The sequence below is a fragment of the Ctenopharyngodon idella genome, chromosome 21 (genome assembly GCF_019924925.1).
Source record: "Ctenopharyngodon idella isolate HZGC_01 chromosome 21, HZGC01, whole genome shotgun sequence".
NCBI lineage: Eukaryota > Metazoa > Chordata > Actinopteri > Cypriniformes > Xenocyprididae > Ctenopharyngodon > Ctenopharyngodon idella.
The window spans coordinates 5,658,026-5,682,024 of NC_067240.1; the positions used below are offsets into that span (position 1 = coordinate 5,658,026).

General features: G+C 37.1%; 1 protein-coding gene and 1 long non-coding RNA gene across 3 annotated transcripts; one reads left to right on the forward strand and one right to left on the reverse strand.

Moving 5' to 3' along the window:
• Positions 1-368: 368 nt before the first annotated feature.
• On the reverse strand, positions 369-22,963 carry LOC127503416 (olfactomedin-like protein 2A). Its single transcript, XM_051877153.1, has 8 exons — positions 22,829-22,963; positions 17,107-17,367; positions 13,840-13,947; positions 12,686-12,874; positions 11,384-11,642; positions 7,061-7,315; positions 6,642-6,827; positions 369-2,915 (listed from the first exon to the last, which is right to left on the reverse strand). The coding sequence occupies exons 1-8, from the start codon at positions 22,895-22,897 to the stop codon at positions 2,302-2,304; spliced, it is 1,941 nt and encodes a 646-aa protein (XP_051733113.1). The 5' UTR covers positions 22,898-22,963; the 3' UTR covers positions 369-2,301.
• On the forward strand, positions 9,336-17,290 carry LOC127503423 (uncharacterized). Of its 2 annotated transcripts, XR_007927085.1 has the most exons (5): positions 9,336-9,501; positions 10,200-10,296; positions 12,703-12,883; positions 15,289-15,452; positions 17,165-17,290. It is a non-coding gene; the product is annotated as an uncharacterized LOC127503423 (long non-coding RNA). The 2 variants fall into 2 exon arrangements; XR_007927086.1 differs by lacking the exon at positions 10,200-10,296.
• Positions 22,964-23,999: the final 1,036 nt, after the last annotated feature.

Sequence of the window (23,999 nt, forward strand, 5' to 3'; positions counted from 1 at the left end):
TGATTATCATAATGGTGAACCGTATCCCACAATGCAATAGTTTTTTTTTTTTTTTTTTTTCAGAGCTCAAAAATGTGACAGCCTGCATTGCCTTCCTCAGCAAAATTCTGAATACCAAATATTTTGTAATATTTTATTGATATTCAGAATTTTGCGGGACTTGATTTTATCCATCGGTTGCAACATTTTACCCATTTTCCTATCGATTGGTTTGTGAAAAGTGATTATTGCATTGGATATCAAGTAAGTCATATCACAAGAAGAGCAAGATAAATTTTGATTAAAGATTACAAAACAAAAACAAAATGGTAAAAATGCCCAGATTAATCATTCACAATAAGACCAATAACATGCATTAAGAAAACAAATAGGGTCAATTTCAATTTTAATGGCTTTCATTACCACACACTCTCACAAACCAGAAACTGCTCCCACTTCCATCCCAGCAGTCTTTTTAATATGTTTAGGAATATATTTCACAACACCAACTGCACATTTAACAAAATCCAATTAGAGTTAATTAAAATCAGACATGCTGCATTGACAGAGTCAATCTCTTCCTCTTGGGAAGATTGTGTTTCTAAAACTCAATCAAAACAAAATATTCTGCTATTTACAGTGACCACAAGGACAAGAAACCACTTTAAAATCACAACAACAACATTCTACACACTGTTAAACTGTTTATACATGACGTATGTATCCGTACCCATGCATCACACAGGCTTTCCTCACACAACCTGTCTGTTTGTTATAAACATTCTATAGTCATTAGAGAGACTCAAACATAATCATACGCTCTCATTAGCACACAAAGCATTCTTTCTCCATTATGATGTCATGCTTTACTAGTCCACTGAGGCTATATTGGCCGAAGCACTGGAAGACAATTTTCTGGCACATTCTTGATGTGAAAACAGACACCAATTTTCCTGCAGGTGTGTCTTGAATGCTTGTTATGTTTATAAAATATCATTATAGGTACATGAAAGATTGGTGGTTGCGTTATGTTGTTGGTATAGTTGACATGACATGTAAGCTTTATTTATAGTAAAGAGGAGCATGTCACGAAACTCTTACCTTAATGGTTTACACGTGTCCCAACCAGGAGCGATGCGAGACATTTGTCCGCAGTGTAAACAAAATTGTGTGAGCAGGATTTTGGATCAATGAGATGCCATGGTAGGCGTCGTCTGCTGCTCGAAATCTTATATTCTTAATAAACGCTTTTTATTTACCTGTTAAAATATATAAAAATCCTTTAAACAAGATAATTTTACTTGGGAAGTAACAGATTATATTCTAAACATAAATGTGTGTTTTCTTACTGCACTGGCAGATTTAATTTCTACTTGTTTTTAACTTATTTATACTAAAAACAGGTAGAAATTTGTGAGTGACAAGACAAAATACATTAGTATTAAAGATACAATCCATGAAAAAAGATTTATTTTCTGCATTTTTTCCTAGTTAAAAACTTGCATTACTTACATAAAAATTATTTTTTTATTCATTATTATACTTGTATTCATTAAAAATTTTAATTTATTTAATTTTACTGTATGCATACATGTAATTTGTTTACATGTATGCATACAGTAAAATTTGTTTGTAAAATTTGTAATTGTTTGTCACTTTATTGCAGCATGACTGGTTAGGACAGTGTAAATTATGTAAAGTTTTTTAATAGATACAAAAAAAATATTCAAAGCTCTACAAGCTGTAATTGAAAACTGTCATTTTTGGGTGAACTAACACTTTAAGGACAAGCGTCATGTGTGACTTTTACCTGCAAAGTTCTTTTTTTTTTTCAGGGTTGCTAAGTAGCAAAAAAGCAAAACCATCATGCGAATTGTCCAATAATCATACTTCGAAAAGTCAGTGGCATGTGGGATCAATTGGTTAACGTTAAGCTTTGTGTAATTGTATGGTAACCATGTGTTGCACTTCAAAATGGGTCAAAGATACAATGCTCAACACTACGCTCACTCCATTGAGTGCAGTGCATTGGGAATGTTAACGTAAATCATGTGAAAGGGTCTTTAGATTCCGTTTGTCAGGATTCTAGAACTGGCAGTGAATTCTAGAACTGTAGAGCAGCACGCAACTACTAAGTGGTTATGTAATCCCTTTGTCCTTATATAATCTCGAACAAATGTCTATTAAGTTCATGAGGACGTGATGAACTGTTCCATGAGGGCGTTTGTCATTGGAACCAATGAGGCAGTTGTGATCAGATATACAGGAAGTGGCTTTTGCTTCGCTGGAGCGTAGAGTAGATGGCATTAATAAAGTCTGATTTCATTTCTTTTCCTGCTCTACAAAGTTGATGTTGTAGGTGAGCTGGTGTCCATTGTCCCAGGCGTACAGAATCTTCTCTTTAGGGTTGTAATCGACTTGTGTGGTGAACCCGTATTCGTTAATGAATGGTAAACGTGGAGACGCCTCTGCCCCTGTGAGCGTGTCATACGCATATGAAACCTCTCCTTCCCTCTGATTGTAAATGTCCACTGCGTACAGGACGCCGCATATTATGAAGCAGTTCCCGAATGAATTTCGTCTCAGTCTCGTCCTCCACGTTGTGTCCTTTTTGACCGACAGGTCATTGGGATCTAGTTTACTGACTACAATGACCTCAGCCTGTCCGTAGTCATCGTCAACAGAAGGGTAAATGACCCAAAGTCCGTTCTCATCCACGGCGAAGTCGATATCAGAGTGGCCTTTCCACTTCCAAGGTGTGGTGTCTTCATAAACGACGTCATGGAGCTGAGCCCAGGCGGCTACGTACCGTTGCCTGAGATCGTATTTGATGATGTTCTTTGTGAAGGCACGATTATAGTAAAACCCTCCTCTGTACACAACATGACCCGTTCCGATCCAGTTATAAGGGAGCTTGTACAGGTTACTCCAACGGCCTGCAGGAAAAAAAGAGAGGAAAGTGGGTAAAGTGTTGCTATATTTTTGGAGTAAAGGTCACAAAAGTTAAATTTCATGGCAAAAAAGGTCCATTGTTTATTGTCATTAGTGAAGTGATTGTATAAAGCACAGCTCAGGCAGGTCACTTTCAAATCAAGCAACTTTTTTTGGTCAAAGTGGCAAATCCATGTGGCCAGTTTGAGCTTGTTGCGGAATTTGCGAAAATGATTCGCCCTCAAGCGAAATTCCCAATCGCATAGATTCCAATTGAAATAAATAGATTTTCCCTGTGAAAATTTGCCAAGCAACAATAAATCTGACTAAACCATAAAGGGATAGTTCACCCAAAAATGTAAATTACCCCATAATTCACCCTCAAGCCATCCTAGGTGTATATGACTTGCTTCTTTCAGCCAAACATAATCAGAGATGTATTAAAAAATATCCTTGTCCAAGCTTTATAATGGGAGTGAATGGAGGATATTTGTCTTACACAAATGCATTGATTCACTTCAGAAGGCCATTATTAACCCCCGGAGCTGCGTGGAGTACGGTTTATGATCGATGGATGCACTTTTTTTGCACTTGAAAAACTCATCCTCTTATCTCTCCCATTATAAAGCTTGAACGAGCCAGGACATTTTTAATATAACTCTGACTGTGTTTGGCTGAAAGAAGAAAGTCATATACACCTAGGATGGCTTGAGGGTGAGTAAATTATGGGGTAATTTTTTTATTTTTGGGTGAACTAACACCTTTAACACAACAAACCCATTCAAACCAAGGTATTTTATGAGGCAAATGGATTTTAAATGCAACTTAAATTTAATAGATAATTTTTTATGATTGTAGATAAAAAAAGAAAAGAAAAGGTATTTGTCTAGAAATCATGAATTTAAAAAAAAATAGCAAATCTTAGTTTTGACTTTTTAAAAAAATACAAAGTTCTGTCATGAAACTAGATGGCACAGGCTGCAATCACATCATTCTCTATAGGGCACATCTGATTGGTTCCTGCTGTCTCAGTAGCCAATGAGCTTGCGTGCCCAACCTTCAAATACTTGGTCAGCATTTGCCGTAGCAGGTACAGCGCGCTTTCTGAAACCCTCCACCTTCCCCAGCTCCACCTGTATAGATCTGCTATGGGTAATTCATGTATGCCTTATCGTACAGCAGCAGCATGTCTTACTTGCTCACAGCAGTGTGTTATGTATGTATTGACAGTAGCAAGTCCTGTACTTGCTCTGCAGCAGCAGCAGTAGCAGCAATAACAGCGTCGCATATCTATTCCGCCAAGACCAAACATATCAACATTACCATGCTAAACACTCTTAGAGATGTCATGACATAACTGTTATTTATTTAATGTACAACCCGAATTCCGGAAATGTTGGGACATTTTTTAAATTCGAATAAAATGAAAACTAAAAGACTTCCAAATCACACATTTTATTCACAATAGAACATAAATAACATAAATGTTTAAACAGAGAAATTTTACAATTTTATGCACAAAATGAGCTCATTTCAAATTTGATGCCTGCTACAGGTCTCAAAATAGTTGGCACGGGGGCATGTTTACCATAGTGTAGCATCTCCTCTTCTTTTCAAAACAGTGTGAAGACGTCCTGGGCATCGAGGTTATGAGTTTCTGGAGTTTTGGTGTTGAAAGTTGGTCCCATTCTTACCTGATATAGGATTCCAGCTGCTGAAGAGTTTGTGGTCTTCTTTATAGGTGAAAGATCTGGACTGCAGGCAGGCCAATTCAGCACCCGGACTCTTCTACGACAAAGCCATGCTGTTGTAATAGCTGCAGTATGTGGTTTTGCATTGTCTTGCTGAAATACACAAGGCCTTCCCTGAAATATACGTCATCTGGAGGGGAGCATATGTTGCTCTAAAACCTTTATATACCTTTCAGCATTCATAGTGCCTTCCAAAACATGCAAGCTGCCCACATGCTAGGTCTCCCTCCTCTTTAGACAGGAGGACACGGCGTCCGTGATTTCCAACAAGTTTGGACTCGTCTGACAATAGAACACTTTTCCACTTTGAAACAGTCCATTTTAAATGAGCCTTGGCCCACAGGACACGACGGCGCTTCTGGACCATGTTCACATATGGCTTCCTTTTTGCATGATAGAGATTTAGTTGGCATCTGCAGATGGCACAGCGGATTGTGTTTACTGACAGTGGTTTCTGGAAGTATTCCTGGGCCCATTTAGTAATGTCATTGACACAATCATGCCGATGAGTGATGCAGTGACGTCTGAGGGCCCAAAGACCACAGGCATCCAATAAAGGTCTTCGGCCTTGTCCCTTACGCACAGAAATTTCTCCAGTTTCTCTGAATCTTTTGATGATGTTATGCACTGTAGATGATGAGATTTGCAAAGCCTTTGCAATTTGACATTGAGGAACATTGTTTTTAAAGTATTCCTATTTCTTTTTACGCACTCTTTCACAGCTCTGCCCATCTTTACTACTGAGAGACTCTGCCTCACTAAGACATTCCTTTTATAGCTAATCATGTTACAGACCTGATATCAATTAACTTAATTAGTTGCTAGATGTTCTCCCAGCTGAATCTTTTCTAGCATTTTCAGCCATTTGTTGCCCCCATGCCAGCTTTTTTGAGAACTGTAGCAGGCATCAAATTTGAAATGAGCTCATTTAGTGGATAAAAGTGTAAAATTTCTCCATTTTAAACATTTGTTATGTTATTTATGTTCTATTGTGTATAAAATATTGGCTCATGTGATTTGAAAGTCTTTTAGTTTTCATTTTATTCAAAATTAAAAAACGTCCCAACATTTCTGGAATTCGGGTTGTATAAAAAAATGATAAATTATTTCAGAATTTATAAATTTGACATCAGTTTTTTTTTTTTAATCAGGCTCTGTCTATAACAGTTGTAATGAGCAAAATTGCAACCAAACTTAAAGCAGTTAAAGTGTTATTCCCCTTTGGTTATATCACATATCTTGCGACGCCAGCCAAGATTGCCACTGATGCTGGCTGAAAAAAATCAGTGTATGACTCCCCTGGCTCTGTCTTAACAGGAAATGTTTTTGGAAGTCTATTAATACCAGTCTAAACAGGCACACAAACACACTTATAAAAATGCGCAATAAAATCATCTGTAACATCTTCCAATCTCTTTCACACATACAAATTCACTTAGCAACACACCCAGGCACACACCCAGACACAAACAAACTGGCTTGTTCTCAAGCACAAACATCAACACCATTCACAGTTACATTTATTTAGAAATCCCAACCGTTTCCAATGGAAAATCCCTGCCTTTGTTTCATAAAAAACTATATGAAGAGCTTTTAACTTTTAACACTTGACATTTGATATTCAACAGTGTTTTGATCTGCCCGCGTTGACACCATTGTATGCGAACTGAACTGAGCTAGATGATGACTTCACTGTTTACTCCAGTGCTGATATAGATAAATTAACTAAATTAATAACTATTGATTCTTACATCGGAATGAATCAATACTGAATTTACTTAAGATGGATAATCACTGTAAAGCTGCTTTGACACAATCTGCATTGTTAAAAGCGCTATATAAATAAAGGTGACTTAACTTGACTTTTAACTCAAAACATACACTACCCAACCGGGTATTGACTCAAATATCTGTCTAGAAAGCCGCACTAAATAAATCATTAATTTGTATGTCTCTAAAGAGCAGAATTATTTTACACACCCTGTTTAAAGTTGTCCAAGTTCCGGAACTCTACAAGGTTGTTGCCGTAGTAATAGTTGGTGACGTAGATTTTGGAGTCCTTGGCGGCGGGATCCTTCATCCACGCGCCCTCGTTCCTGCCATAACTGTGCTGTTTCACCGGCAGCTCAACTGACGCCAGCGTCCCTTCACAGCTGTGCTCTTTAACTTCCAAAAAAAAAGAGAAAAAAAAAAATCAATTTCAGCTCAACAACACATGCACCAGGATTCAACCATTTCGCTTGGTTGAAAAATTTTTAAGGCACAGTTTTAAGTTTAGCTTAGTTTTTTTTTACATTTAATTTGCATTATTTTATTTCAGTTTACGCTGTTTTTAAACCAATAGGTTTTAGTTTAGGGTCATTTTCGTGGTGCTGCTTTTGCACAAATATATACTATACCTGCGATGTATGAGTTATTGCCGGTGTTGTCCAACACTAGTGCTATCGTTGGGGCCGGTCGTTCCTCTCTGTATATTGTTCTGCTAGTTGTTGTTGTCCTCTGGGTTGCTGTTGTTGTGGGAGGAGTGGTTGATGTTGTTGTGGGTACGGTTGTTGGGGTAGTCTCTGTTGCTAAAGTGACGGGAGCTAAGGTACTTTGCTCTTCTTCTACTTCTACCTCAAGCAATGTGTCCGTTTCATCAGTTCTCTCGTCACCTGATAGAAAAAGAACAGAAACAGAGCAAGAGATTAAAATCACCTCACATGTCACACTTCAATAAATGCACTGCACACTCACTCAACCTTATGTTGCACTGGTATGCAAGTGATTAAAAGCGAGATAAAATAAATATAATATTTTCTATTTAGCAGTGTAGTTTAGAAGACGGCAACATCTTTACATGCATGTATATAATAAAGCTTTGACTGGGAAAAAAAAAAAAAAAAAAAAAAATCAAAGCAACTTGTCAAATTTGGTCAGAAACCTAAAACCTGTTTACTGAATTGTTGTTTGTAAAAATGAACTGTGAATTCAAGAATTAACATCATGCAAATCATCAAATAGATCAAACACAAACATATAATACTGAAATGCTAAAAACAATATATGAATCGACAGATTCATAAATACTACACAAGAGCAGATTCTAGCCAAATACAGACTCATTTTATTTCCTACACCTGCTCTGTGTGGGTACATGAAGTCTCTGGAAACATTGTACTTCTTTAACCGTCATGCTAATAAAACTTTGTTGACATGTTGAAGTTTGAGTTTCAAACTTGTTTCTACACCAATTACTTAACACTTCCAGGAAAAAATGACTTGCATATAAAAACAATGTAAGTTGACATTTGAGTGAGTATTTTGCCAAACTGCTCTCCAGGAATATGAATACACCTGGTTTGTAACCGCTGTCACGTTGAGCATATAACATGCTCCATCTTACCATACATTTACTGTGGTGGTGCACCTGCTAGGGTGGCAGGCTATATTTAACGAGAGAATGGATTCGATTACTGTACATTAGATCACAGGGTGGGACGACGAAAATAAACATTGTATTTATTAAAGTAATTTATGTTTATTAGAACATTTTTACTTGACTTACGCACGGTCCGCCGGCTTTTGTATTGACTTTGCATTCCTGTCAGGACAGATCATACTGAATCTGCATCACAGCTCTGTTATACATTATCTTAAACCAGTCAAACAAATCCAGTCCAAATGCCAAGACACGCTAACAAAGTTAAATAGTCCTTAGTCAGTGGCGATGCCATATTCAATTAGACTTGAACAAAAACAAGGCTTCCGAGGGACAGAGATCATTTCTTTTAACAGATAAATCACTGAAAATATGCAATTCCACAAAATTTCAGCTGACAGTAAACATTTAGTGGACAGAAAGCATTGGTTTTGGAAATTAGAAGTGATCTAGGATCTAAAGACAGTACATTTATACATTTGGTAAACATTCATTTCATTCAAGGTAAACTTATTTAATGCATTCCATGGGAATTGAAAACCATGACATTGGGTTTGCTAGCACCATGCTCTATTCTTTCTAAAAAAAAAAAGCCATCCACGTGAGACCAGGCCACCTTTTCCATTGCTCCGTGGTCCGGTTCTGATGCTCACATGCCCACTGTTGGCACTTTCAGCGGTGGACAGGGGTCAGCATGGGCACCCTGACTGGTCTGCGGCTATGCAGCCCCATACGCAACAAACTGTGATGCACTCTGTATTCTGACACCTTTCTATCAGAACCAGCATTAACTTCTTGAGCAATTTGAGCTACAGTAGCTCGTCTGTTGGATCGGACCACACGGGCCAGCCTTCGCTCCCCACGTGCATCAGTGAGCCTTAGCTGCCCATGACCCTGTCGCCGGTTCACCACTGTTCCTTCCTTGAACCACTTTTGACAGATTCTGACCACTGCAGACCGGGAACACCCCACAAGAGCTGCAGTTTTGGAGATGCTCTGACCCAATCGTCTAGCCATCACAATTTGGCTCTTGTCAAACTGACTCAAATCCTTACGCTTACCCAATTTTCCTGCTTCTAACACATCAACTTTGAGGACAAAATGTTCACTTGCTGCCTAATATATCCCACCCACTAACAGGTGCCGTAATGAACAGATAATCAGTGTTATTCACTTCACCTGTCAGTGGTCATAATGTTATGCCCGATCAGTGCATATATACCCACAACATGAGAGGTGTACCCTGATTTTCAACATTAAGCAAATAAAATGCATTATTGTGTCATCACATGACACTTAAACTATTTTAGAAAAGTGTGCATTAAAACTGTAAATGATCCTCTGTTAATAATCATACACCTTCAAAATGAATGCTTGCATCATCGTGTTTCCTTATTCAGCGTCTTTCAACATCTCCAGGTCTGTAACCGCCATTCTTAATTTGACATTTTATACCCCTAATCTTGAATATCTGTTGAATATCCAACATCTAACTTTAAATGGTACACAGAATAAAATCTACAGGTTTGATATTGGCACATTGGCACAGTTTCTCTTTACAAGACATCAGAGTTATAAAACTTAATTTTGGGTTTTTATCTGTAAACCAAAACTGCAATATGAAACGTTTCCAAAGTGCTAGTTTACAGACTAAACTTTTCGAAAGTGTGTCCATCTTAGGTCCTTTCAATTACAGTAATTTATGCCTTAATCAAATTCCGTTTGATTGTATCTGACATGCACTGAAATAGTCGGGACCCAATTTGGGAAGCAGCGATTAGGTTACGCCTATGGATAACACAAGATTAGATCAGACCACATTACATGTCTCTAAAGCCGCCATTGATTGTGGTGCTTTCAGAATCGTTCTTGTATAATTCAAAGAAAAAAATCAGTAATCACACAGACTGTCAAGCAAACGGCGGTAACCATGGAGACTGTCGGGCTAAGGCACACATCTAAAGCTTAAACAGGAACTGAGGCTGAAAGCCCACATGAATGGAAACACTGTTGAATTGGAGACATTTGGCTGTTTTTTGTAGAAACCCTAATGCCGATATGAATGTCATGTCAGAAACTGAAACTGATTCATTAGTGTATGTTGGCTGTCATTTCAGGCTCTAAAGACACTCTCTGGCGGGCATCCTACACTAGTATCCTGTTAGCTTGAGTGCTGGATCATCTAGTTCCAAGATACTGAGATCGAATCTCGCTGTAAGCTGTTCATTATGTGAGAGTACAGTGTGTGTGTGTACTTGGCTATAGTTTGGGGCCCAAAAATATCCTCAAAAGTGAGAGCAATCTGACAAAACCTTCCTTTGAGGACATCCGGGACATCCTCAATTGGAAAATCATATCAAAATAACTTTATTTGCCACAGTAGATTTGCTTTGCTTGTCAGCTTCATAAAAAAAGGAAATACTTTCTTTTAACTGTAAAAATGCTTTTATTTAAAACAACAGAACTCATGGGTATGTCTTCATTTAATAACGAAGTGCACAAGAGAGAGTGTGTGTGTGTTTATCATCAGTGCATCTGGGAGATTTTCCTGCAAAAAGGGAACTGGAATTTCTTGTCTCTGTTTTAGCGTGGGTAATGTGATACAGACAATGCATTCTGCATTTTATTCTGCATACCATATCAATATTATATAAGTTTTTATTATACTATCAGAAAACAGTTCCACACTTTCAACAGATGAAGTGGTCTAAAATGAATGACTGTGTGTAAGAACGTGTGCACATGTGTCTTAAGTTATGAAAGTGTCTGCTAATATCTAAGATTGAGTGTGTGTGTGTCTGGACTGGCATGGATACAAGCAGCTGTGCTTCTATGGGGAATACAAAGGAAACAACATTGTCTCTATAAAGGCCAATTCACTCTGCACTGACAGATAGCGACCAACGCTGACAATCACCAGATTACAGTACGTCACTTCTCAAACATTCCAAGACCCGACACGAAATGCTGATTTAACATGTTAATTTGGTGAAAACAAGAGCCGGTCAACGCCAACAGACGCTGATGGGGCTAACACACTGATCTGACAAAACATGATGAAGTGTCGGTCTGTCGGCGTCTATCAGTGCAGTGTGAATTGGCCTGAATATTGAATATGTGTTCCTGGGTGTGTCTGATCTAGCTATAAATTTGCAAGCAAAATTGGTGAAGTTACTCCCCAGAATTTAGCTAACTCATACCTCAGTACAACACAATCTCTAAAGGCAAAAATGTTTATAAAGAGAGTAATGTCTTTTATTCAATAACAATGCTTTAGAGGCTAAGATAATGTGTGTCTTACCTCTGTTTTGGTTGCCCGTCCCGTCGGTTTTGGTGGCTTTGTAATATGTGATTCCCCGGATGAGTCCTGGCTGGTTTTGTGATGATTTGGTTTTATTGGGCAGGTCTGTTTGCTCTGGTTTACTGGGTTTGTTTGGTTTTGCGGTCTCTTTCTTTGGCTTAGGCAGCTTTTCCTTCACTGGCTTTGGTGGAGGTTTCCCTTTTTCTGGTTTCTTTGCTGGAAACTTTGAAGCATCTTTGATATTTGTCCCCAGTGTGTCCTACAAGCATAACACATGTCTAACTCAACAGATGTTAGAGATCTCATCCCTAAAAACTATATTACATATACTCTATGCAGTTTTATAGATATGTCTTATATTACAAAAGCACATAGTTTGCATATTTTCTGTATTCTACCAGAGCAGACCCCTGTATCCCACAATGCAATGCACTCAACTTGACTTCCATTTCCAGTGTGACAAATGAACTGGAAGAGATATCAATTGCCATTTTTAACATCTCATTCTTGACTCATTAATTGATTTGGACAGCCAAAATGGAATTAAAAATGCAAAATAAACCAATTTTATGTCAGAGAAGAAGTGGATGCTACTCACTAAATTAAATGATCATGTGATATAATGCAGCACACTATTAAAGGGGACCTATTATGCCCTTTTTCAAAGTCTTGATTTTGTTTTTGGGGTCTACTAGAATAGGTTTTCGTGCTTGAATGTTTATAAAACATGTTTTTTTATCCCACAGATTTTATATTATTGCAGCACCTCTCTTCCCAGTCTGTCAGTAAAGTTCTGTTTAGTTCCTGTCTCTATGAAACCCCTCCTTCCGAAAAGAGCAATGTGCTCTGATTGGTTGGCTGGACCACTGAGTTGTGATTGGTCAACAGCTTTGTGTGTTTTTAGAAAATGTCACGCCCCTAACCATAACAGCGAGTTTCAACACACTACTAACTAACTCAACCAGAACTCACCTCCTTTTTTGTGTATGCCTTGGGCGGGAATCACTTAAATGAGGAATATTGTGACGTGCTCCTTCTTAGAAGAAACTCAAGACTACAATGGAGGCGTTCCAGGGAGTTCAAAAACTGATATAGAGAATGACTCCCTTTGGACTGACTTTGAGCTTTGTAACTTTGCAGACCTTTTTCATGCTCAAACAGCAACATTACACACTAAAGAAAGTTGGAAATGGACCCCTTCAAGTGAATTTAAATTAATAATTACCATAGTATTCAGTATTCCAATCTGAACATAACTTAAGTCAAATCATCAAAGTCAGAGATGAAAGGTCATGACCTTACCTGTACTTTGCTTTTAGGGCCTGAGGAGGAGGAGTCTTTCTGCAGCAGCTGAAGGCCAAGATTGGATAGCTCCTTCTTTATGCTCATCATGATGTCAGAATGGTTCTCGTACTGCCGTAGCTGATTGGTCAGAGTCGCCACACTGTCTCTCACAAAGTCATTCTCCCGAGAGAGGTTCATCTTTATCATCTGCATGAGGTAAAGTACACAACTTTACATCACACAACTACTCTTTCAATTAAACATTTTACTTAATATTGTCTTATATTCTCTTAGGCTTACCAAGGCTGCATTAATTTGATCAAAAATACAGTAAAAATGGTAATATAGTAAAATTTGAATATATTTTAAAACATAATTTATTCCTGTGATGGTAAAGCTGAATTTTCAGCATCATTACTCCAGTCTTCAGTGTCACATGATCCTTCAGAAATCATTCTAATAAGCTGATTTGCTGCTAAAGAAACATTCCTTATTATTCTCAATGTTGTGCTGCTTAATATTTTTGTGGAAACTGATACATTTTAAAAATTATTTGATGAATAAAAGAAAAGCGCCTGTTTGAAATAATAGAAATCTTTCATAAAATTATGAATGTCTTTGAATGTCTTCACTTAGACTCTTGATCAATTTAATGCATCCTTGCTGGATAAAATAATTAATTTCTTTCAACAAAAAAAAATTGTACTGACACCAGACTTTTGAACAGTACTGTGTAATTAAATTAAAACTATAATCAAATTAGAAAAATGCAAAATAGAAGCATTTTCACTAGTGGTCTCAGACTTTATAAGTAAGGTATTTGATAATGACCCGCAGAGTACATGCAGTAAATTTATTGCGGTGCCAATTTCTAGCCCAGCTTTACCCGATAATGAGCAAAATTTAATTGGAAATAAAAACAGAGTACATAAGTGTGACTATTACATGACTGGGGTTTTCACCCTTTGGTCATTTCCTCTCTCTGTCCCACTCTTTCTCACACACACACATTATTTTCCCATCCCTCAAGCCAAAGCAGGGCTGTATAATGGTTAATAACTTTGGCCAGAGCATTGTGGGTACCCACAGAATGTCCAGTTAAACCCAGCCACGGCTCATTAATGTTCACATGTGTATGTTCACACGCACACGGCCAGTGTAATCACACTCACCTCCTCCAGGTTGTTCATCTGAGACACCACCTTGTTGATGTACGAGTGAACTTTAAGAAGGTCCATGCTGAAGAGAGTTCCTTCCAGAAGGTCCACCATGGACTGCAACTGCACACAAACAATTAGGACTTTCAAAAATGAAACGAGTGAAAAATTACTTTTGGAGGTTCACAAAGCAGCTGCTTGGGTTTCATTTTCAATCTGCAGTAATGTTTGACAGTTTGTCACATCAATGATTGACAATAATGATTAACATATTGTTACTTCGCTCAATCAGCTTCACAAGAAAAACCATGCTGGTGCACTGGCCAAAACTAATGAAAGCTTGTTTCCACCAGGAAATAAAAAAATAAAAAAGGTAATTGCAACTTTTTTTTCTCAGAATTGTGATATAAACTTGCAATTTTGATTTATAAAGTCAGAATTGCAGGATATAAACTCGCAATTGCGAGAAAAAAAGAACATAATTGTACGTTTATATTGGACTTTTTAACACGCAGAGTTGCGAAGTTTATATCTTGCAATTTGGACTTTATAACTCACAATTGCAAGTTTATATCTCTCAATTCTGAGGAAAAAAGTCAGAATTGTGAGATATAAAGTGAGAATTGCGATATATAAACTGACTTTTTAACACAATTGTGACTTTTTCTATCATAATTCTACAAAAAAAATACTTGCAATTCTGACTTTTTTCTTGCAATTGTTTATATCTCGCAATTCTGCCTTTATAATTCACAATTGTGAGAATAAAAAAAATTGTGAGATTAAAAAGTCACAATTACCTTTTTTTATTTTTTTATTCCTTTGGGAAACATCATCCATAAACTTTAACTTCCATAAAAAAAAAAATTAAAAAAAATTTAGTTTGGATTTAAGCTGGTCTTTTTTAACAGGGAAAAGACAGCCTGGAGTGTTTTTTTCTTCATGAGAGTGAATTCCTCATATGCTTATTGTTGACGCGTGCTGCAGAAAGTTCAGTCGTGTAACAGCTTGACTGTCGTGTTGATTTACAGCTCCATGCAGCATCAACAGATATGAAGAAACTGCAGCGAGGTTAAAATAGAGACACATGTTTGGAGCTAAACAGCACTAAATCAGCAAATGTTTGAGGTAGAAATATTAAAACTATTGTGTTTAACTACTGACTAAAGGTTGCTGAATGATTTTGCAGACTTTAACATAGATGTAGTCAGGCCCGTTGTAAGGCAGGGGGTTTGGGGGGGCTTGCAATGATCTCAAGGCCCTCCCCTCCCCCAGAATGCGATTTCAACTGAGGGGGTCCCACCATACACCCCCGAGCACGATTTCATTGTGGTCACTAGCCCCCCCAAGTCTTGGTCCTGGCACCGGGCTTGGCTGTAGTAATACAGAACCCTGGACTGTTCAACAGGATTGTCATGTGGCTCTGTGTGTGTGTGTGTGTGTGTGTGTGTGTGTAATGTGGAGATATGAACTGAAATGCTCAGACAGATGGACAAAGGAGAAGAAAAGATGGAAAGAGTGAAGCAGACAGGAATGGTGCAGAGGAAAGAGGACAGGTGCTATAAAAACACACTTGCGAACACGTGCGCCGCATACATGCCCAGAATTCTGCCGTTCAACATTCTCAAGTGAGTCAGTGTGCTGTTAACCTCAAAAAGAGCACTTCCTTTCCTACTTCTTTTAAAGTTATGTCACAGTTGTGCATCAGTCATGTTTTAGTAGCATATCAGTAACATCCAAACACATTAGTACATTGTTAAAATACAAAGTTGGGCTCATATTTTTGAGTGCAAACAGGTTGAAGTTATAGACTGCTGAATTTGGTTAATAGACCGCTGAATTTGGTTAATAGACCAATAATATAATGTTTAAATGAGTCAAGTGATAATTTATTGCCTGGATCTGTAAAATTAAATTTAAAAGTACAATTTTAGGCTATCCTTACAAACATTTACCATGTTTTTACTGAATTAAATCTAACTGTAGTAACTAAATCATCATATACATTTTTATTACAACTGTGGCATTTATATTATTTATAGTTGTAGTTTGTAAAAGGCTACTATTTTTTACTTTTTTACCATTTTAAAATAGTTTTTTTTTTACATTCTGCTAAAGTCTTTTTGTCAGTATGAAAGGAAGTTGTGATACTCTTTTCTTCCCTATTGTGACGTATATTTGAGTGAAATGGCTTTTTAAACAAGAAAAAATGTAGGGCGGGGCTTGATTTTGTGCACTGGGAATTGACCGTTCGCAAAGACCCGCCCCCTTTAGTCACTGTTGCTACGTCCGACAAGCCATGTCACTCTCTCGCCACACATCATGTTCTCAAGCAGTGAAAAATACATTGCGGAGCAAAGAGGACACTGATGCGTCGACAGACAAGACAGAGCAGGTTACTTTTGATATGAAACAAAGTCTCAAATTTTGTCATTTTTAAAGAAATTTAAACAATAAATACCATTTTGTGGCTCTTTAATGTGTCATGACAGATCGCTGTAGCTCCTCAGTTCAGGTGGTTCGTAAACCGATCATCTCTTACTAGATCTTACATCTCCTACTAGTTCATTTATAGCATCAAATAAACGTGAATGAACATCAGAAGGAATGTTGTTTCAATCGCGGAAAGACGTCAGTACACACAATTTTTCAAGTCCGCCTACGTTAATCTGCTAACTCCCCTGACTGCTTTGTTGGACAAAATGGCGGATTCGACGTTATGATTGGTTAGCTCGCCTGTCAAACTCCTGGCGAAGGGTCAATTGATTGGATTTTTGGATGGTTGTGGTTTGCTGCTGGTGGATCTCATGTGAGGTTGCCCCGCCCTTGCGCCAGTAAACACGTCATCAGGGAAGAGAAGACACTAGAAGTTCTTTTGATTACACATTACGAGGGAACATACTTTTTTTTTTTTTTTTTTTTTAAATGTGTATGGGTACATCATTTATAGTAAATGCTGTAATAATTTCATTAAAAAAAATAAGAATCAACCATTTTGATTTCATGGTGACTTTAATCAGTTCTTTTGTTTTTTCAGTAAAATATCTAAACAAAATAAAATAAAATAAATTTACTAAGCAAAATTACTAATAAAAACTTGTTTTCATATATAATATACAGTATATTTCATGCTTATACCATATGCAAATTATTGAGAAAAAAAAAAAACTATTTGCAAATGAGGCATGAAAGAACTTATACTGTGGTTATCATGCAAAAACTCTGGATATGGGATATATTTTAAGGGATGTGTTTTAAAAGTAAACAGTGAATCAGGTCTACCTTGAGCAGCTCTGGTGCCTGTTTCTTGAGTTTTTCCATCTTCCATTCATTCTCGCAGGGGTTGAGAGAGGAGGGCGGAGCCGTGCAGGAGCATTTACAGTCGGCTCCGGAACTCACCGTCTCCACCGTGTAAAAATCTTCCACGCGCACACTTCCTGTCCGCAAGCGAGCGCATGCGTCCCGGGTCAAAGGCCGCATGATGCACTTACAGCGGCAGTCGGATCCCTCTGATGTCATGCGGACTTGTTCCTCCCCAAAGATCTAAAAAGGAAATGGATACAAAGTGAAGGAAATTACATTGTGTGCTGTGACCCAATGACCTCATTTCTGTCACTTCGCAAAACTATGTTCACTTTAGCTCTCTTTAGAGACCTGCAACATCAAAATGTCTTTATTTGAATAAAGGTCAATCTCAAGCCAGCCTGAGACTTGAGTTTAGTGATCAGTGCTTTAAACCCGAGCTGTCTTCCTGACATCAGATATGAAAGTTTGAGGTCAAAAGGTCACCAGTGATTAAGCCACATGTCCCACAATGACCTATGACCCTTCCTAGCTCCACGTGTCCATCATTACTCAATTACTAAAATGTAATTAGTATCAAGTCATTTGGCGAATTTACTTTTGCTGTTAATCATATAAAGACAAATCCAAAAACATAGAATCTTTTCTCTACCTCTTAACTTCAACAGACCAGTCCAAAATCAACTAGCCAATGTTAACATGAGCAAATCAGTCACATGAGCTGTAGAATACACCATCTTTAGGGTTCATCTGTCTTCTTGGCTGTGATTGTCAATGGACTGAGTGGAAAGCAAGCAGATGGTTTCAAATGAGTAACCTTTGACCTCTGAGAACAGAAAACCGCATCATACAGAGTGTGTCCATATTCAGATCAGTTTAGACACTATGCAAAGGAAGTATAAATGCATTTAGTCAAATACTTGTAGGTGTGTGTGTGTGTGTGTGTGTGTGAGGAGGTTTAACATCTTGGATTACTTATATCCTCTTCAGAAATTCTGAGACCTTCTCAAAAAACAAATGGAAACACAAATCATCAAACCATGCCAACTTTGGTAATTTAAAGCGTGAGAAAAGATCATATTGCTTGATCCGCATGTCTGATAATGTTTATGTGAAGGGTATGTGGGAGACTGGTGTGTGATTTATGAGCTAACTAGCTGTTCAAACATGTTTGTATTCTATTGCCCCACACTTCTATATGCGTTTGTATCTTTCTGAGGGATCAGTTCATTGACATACATGATGATTTATTTACAGTATAATCAGTTTGCCAGTGTCATGTCACTGTGGATGTACGGTCACCCTTTCCCAGCTATTATTTGGCATGTTTAGGACAGCAACTGAAGTCTCCAAACAAACAGAGGGCAAGTGTCAGCTGTGTTGTGCTAAAATAAGCGAATCCACTCTGATTTCCACAGCAGGGATGCATTTCTTCCACTGAGATGCTGGCAGCAGGACAAATCCCAAGGAATTAATAGATATATTGAGTTAAACAGAGTTAAACAGCAATATTGTTATTTACACCACATAACCATGCTGACAGCAAAATAAAAGTATGATAAAAGTAGGCTAAATGACTCATGCTTTATTTTCAAAGTCTTCCAAATTCACATGATAGCTTTGAGTGAGGAACAGACCCAATTTAAGTCAAACTTTTTCATCTCCTCTGCAATTTTTAAAACATATGTCACATATGCACAGCATGTTTGGGGAGAAATTATGGTGTTTAAATATTAAGATTTTTGAGTAAACTATTCCTGTAAAACTAGATAACTAGATATTGTCTTTTATTTAAGACAATCATCTTAGGAAGATTTTGTAATGTATACATTTTTTTTCCCCAATTTAAAATAACCATTTTTATTTGAATGTATTTTAAAATGTAATTATTTCTGTGATCAAAGCTGAATTCTCAGCATCATTACTCCAGTCTTCAGTGTCACATGATCCTTCAGAAATCATTGTAATATGCTAACTTGTTGTTTAAGAAACATTTCTTATTTTTATCAAAGCTGCTTAATAATGGCTGCTTAATGGAAACCATGATACATTTTTCAGGATTCTGTAATAGAAAGTTCAAAAGAACAAGCATTTTTTGGAAATAGAATGGTTTGTAACATTGAAAAAATGTCTTTACTTTTGATTGATTTAATGTGCCCATGCTGAATAAAAATATTAATTTTGTTCTTACAGACCCTAAAACTTTGTCTAGTCTGTCCATGCTGAATCTTATAGTTCCATCTCTTTTTGTTGCCCAGTATCAGCTCTGACTGTAACCAAAACGCACAGGTGCAGAATGATCAGCGGAGCCAAACGGACTGTGCTTCAAACCCCGTGTGGCACAAATACACTACTTACAAAGATAAATGCGCAAACTCTGATTCACACAGCAGCTGACATAACAACTGTGAGAACTCTGAAATGTAAACTTCATGAGGAGAGGACAGATAAATGTGGAAGTAATCCTCCTTATAGGTCAAATCCTCTGTAATCCCATGTGAGGGACCGGACTGACTTTTTGTCCTTCCAAATTCAACTGAGATAATTAGTAATTTAGCTACATATCAATCTTTGCCAGAACTACTGCAAGGAAAAAACAAACAAACAAACAAAAAAAAAAAAAAAACAGAAGCCTCACACAGTCTTTCTCTTCTTGTTCCTACCCCTCCTCTATCACCCCTTGAGAGTTTTTAAATTGGACTGACCCACTTTTAAGTGCCATTTGTTAAAGTCAGCATGAAATAAAAGTTGTGATAGACTTTTCTTCCCTATTGTGACGTATATCTGAGTGAAACAGCTTCTTGAACAAGAATAAATGTAAAGCAGGACTTTTGTCAGTGGGGAATTGTTTGGATGGTTGTGGTTTGCTATTGGTGGATCTCATGTGAGTGACAGGTTTCCCCGCCCTCACGCCAGTAAACACTTCATCAGAGGAGAGATGCTGCAGGAGGGAGGGGAAGTTATTTTGATTACAGATTATGTGCATTATGTGATTTTAAAGATGTGCAAGGATAAATCATTTCTCATCAAATTAGCATCATGGCACTGAGCTTTGCATGGGAAAAAAACATTTTTTTTCCTCTCTGTCTGATTTTTTTTTAATGCTCAGCGACAATTTAATGCAATGATTAAAACAATAAAACAATCTTACAAAAGTGAGGATTGGGGCCCTGTCCTCTTCTCCAGTGTGCCGTGAGCTGTGATAAACGCGGCTCTTGATGCGTCGTGACGTCTCAGTGTCGTTTTCTCATGTGCGGTTTTATTCGTGGTAAATCAACCGAATTAGCCGAAGTGACTTTCGCCGTGCACACATCAGCCTTTCATCTGTCCGCCACAGCTGGAGGCTCAAAGAAAGCTTCAAATGAAGTGGTAAACACTTCTCATTAGGTGCCATGTGAATGTTTGGAGTGCAAAATGTTGAAGATGTGACCATAAAATACATTTTGGAGTTTGGAGTGGAGATTATAATGGAAGGATACTGGAAACTATATGATGGATTAGAAAGCAGCTGTCTTGCAGCTTGCTTGAATATTTTTTTTTCTTCTTTTTTTTCAGATGTCTCTGCACTCTTTCCATACTATATGTTACTCAAATGCATGATTTAGAATTCTCAGGTTTGCTCCTGGAGATCTACCTTCGTGAGTTCAGATCAACTATAATCAAACACACCTGGGACTCAGTCTTTATCATAGGTTTATCTGAAAATAAGGAAAAATGTATATTGAACATTTTTCTCACTCTTAAAAATAAAGGTTCTGTATTGGCATCAATGATTCCATAAAGAACCTTTAACATCCACAGAACCTTCCCAATGGACAAAAGGTTCTTTAATCCCTGGGTATACTTTGTTTTTTAACACGTACGTACAGTCGAACGCACGGCCTTGCAAAGTATACTTCACTTGGCTTGTGCGTGTACACAGGCGTTCGACACATGCGCAGTTTTGAGCAATTTTTTGCCACGAGTTACAATCCATGTAAATATATTTGTATTCTTTCATGCTAGAGTTGTACAAATGAGGGTACTTTCTAACCTCTTTGCACAATCTCTCATCTACGTAGGCCTCCATCGTCGCTGTAGCTTGCATGTGTTCCAGTCTGTTCTGTTTATGCAGGTTTTCTTCGACTACCTTGTGAATTGACGCCCACAGGGCATGGTTGCCACCTTGTGGAACTAATTACTCCAAAAAAAATTAAATGCGCAAATACGACCTGCGCTTACAAGTTTGCGCGGTTACAAAAAATCAGTAGTGCGCGTACTCTTCTGATGACGAAATTCGCGTCACGCGCATTGTACGCTGACCCTCGCATACGCGTAAAAGTGAAGTATACTTTGGGCTTAATACTGGAAAAAGGTTCATAGATTATTAAAATGTAGGTTCTTTTAAGTACTGTTTACAAAAAGGTTCTTTGGGGAACTGAAAATAGATCTTCAATGGCATTTATGTGAAAAAAGAGAGGTTCCGAAAGGGTGTTGAGGATTGTAGACAGCAATGCAATTAAATAAAGAGCACATGGTCTTTTCCTTCTAAGATATTTCTCCTGAGGACAAAAGAAATGCTCATAATCCTCCTCTAGAAGATCTCAATGTCTCAAAGTGCACTCAGATTTGCCAAGACACCATATCAGAGATCTCAATATGGACTCTCACATTTCTCATCAAATTCTTCCAAGAGCAAATTATCAGGCTATATACACTTTAATTGCCCCATAAAGTCATATAAATTTCAGTAGAAACATCAGACACAAAGTTGATACTAAATGAATTGCAAACAATAAAAGATTAGAGTCAATATTAGCTTTTTTTTAGGAATTAAATCAGGGCTTTTTTTTCCCATTCAAACATTTTCTATACCAGGCAACTCACAAAAGTATTATTAGAACAGTTTGATGCCTGATTTTGGAGAGGCTTTTTTATAACATTTTAATACAACAGACAAAACAGTACTGATACTGAGGAACCACTGACACTGTCTTCTTGCAAAAACTCAGAATTCCATTCTGTAAGTTCTTGATAGAACTGTGGTGAACTGAAGAACTCCAAATGACGCCTCTTTTAATTTTAACAATAAATCTAATGTGTAATGAATTGAAAAACCTCTGAACAATCGGATATTCTTCTGTGCATGTGTATTAGATTATAGTTAGAACAACACAGCAGAAAGGTTCAGGAGCAGAACTGAGCACCTGTGATTTGACTGTGTTATGATATTTTTCCAATCATGAACCCAAGACCTTTGAACTCGTGCCAGCGGTGCTTGAGTTGGGCGCGGTGTGTGTGCCCTGCTGAAGAGTTTAATCCCAGCACTTTCAAAGTGCCCACCCGTGCGAATAATCATTTTAACTATAAAACCAAATCCCACTGAACTAAACATGATCAAATGTATCTGCTTTTATCTTCAGTGCAAAACAAGCCATTACACTCCCAACTGATAAAAAGTTATTTTTAACACTTAATAAAACTGATATTTATAAAATTACATTATATAATGAATAGCTAAGTTTTTGAATGCAACTGAGTAAATAAAAATTCTAAATTTTGACAGTTCATGCATAAAAGGATTAAATTTTTTAGAATAAGTAAAGCATGATTATAGTAATATTTAGTATAGTATTCTGGAATAACAGTTCTGCAATAATATCTTAACAAGCTTTTCAATAAATGCATCAAAACTCATTCTCAAACTTGTACTCTTTCTTACCTTGTTCTGAGATGATACATGACTGGACATCATAAGTAAACAAGCCACGAGCTCCACAATCTTCCACATGTCGCCGGTCTATGAAGCTCTTCTGTGTGAGATGTGCGCTGATGCGACTACAGGACTACAGATCCATCATCATCATCATCCCCCCCTCTCTCGCTCTCTCCCTCCCTCTCCCTCTCTCTTTCCCTCTCTCTCCTTCTCTCTCAACGCCTCCACCTACTGGACGCGCAAAATAGCACATGTTTTTTTTTTTTACTCAAATTATTTGCATGTTAATAATATGACAATATATCTGATAAATTATGATTAAAATAAATAAATAAAAATAAAACATACTTCAAAATATATGTCATAACTCGTGTTATGCAAATATCATACGCATTATTTTTATTATCTGATATATGTGGATGCATTTTCAAAGGTCTAAATTGTGAACTTTTAGACAAACTCTCTCAAAGCACAATTTTCATACTCATTTAATTTTATTTGTCTACTTTAATAATAGGTCTACCTAATATCCAACAATTAGCACACATGCATCACGGGAGAATTTTGTCATTTTTGTCATTTTCAGTCATGAAGATTTCCACCACATCTCAAATCATGTCGTGTTTTTGATAAACTGTGGTGGAAACGACAGTAGAGGTAATTACATTTAAAACATTTTTACTGACTAGTTTCGCCGAGGCTAATTTCATAGCTAGCATTAAAAGTTAATAACATTTTTTTTATTTTTTATTTTTTACTTTTTACAGTTTACTGTTTACAATTAATATTTACCTCGACACATTACGTTTCTTCACTGCCGTCTTCTTGATAACCAAGTTCAAATTTAAAGGGTGAAAAAAAAAAAAAAATAATAAAAACAAATAAAAAAGTAGTTGCCGTGGCGGAAATGACGACACAATTGTGGGAATGTCGACATTTGTTTTAGGATTAATATAAATAATTTTCACGCAATAAGTATTAAAATTTCATTCTTTATATAGATAAATATAGTTTAAAAAATTGTAATAATTGTAAAAAGTTTTTCATAGTTCAGCCTACGATTTAACGACATTGAATCTTTATACTGAATATTTAGATTATGATAAAGGTTTATAGTTTTGATTTTTTTATGTTTTATATATTTTTATAAATGCAATTTACAAGAACAATAGCTACA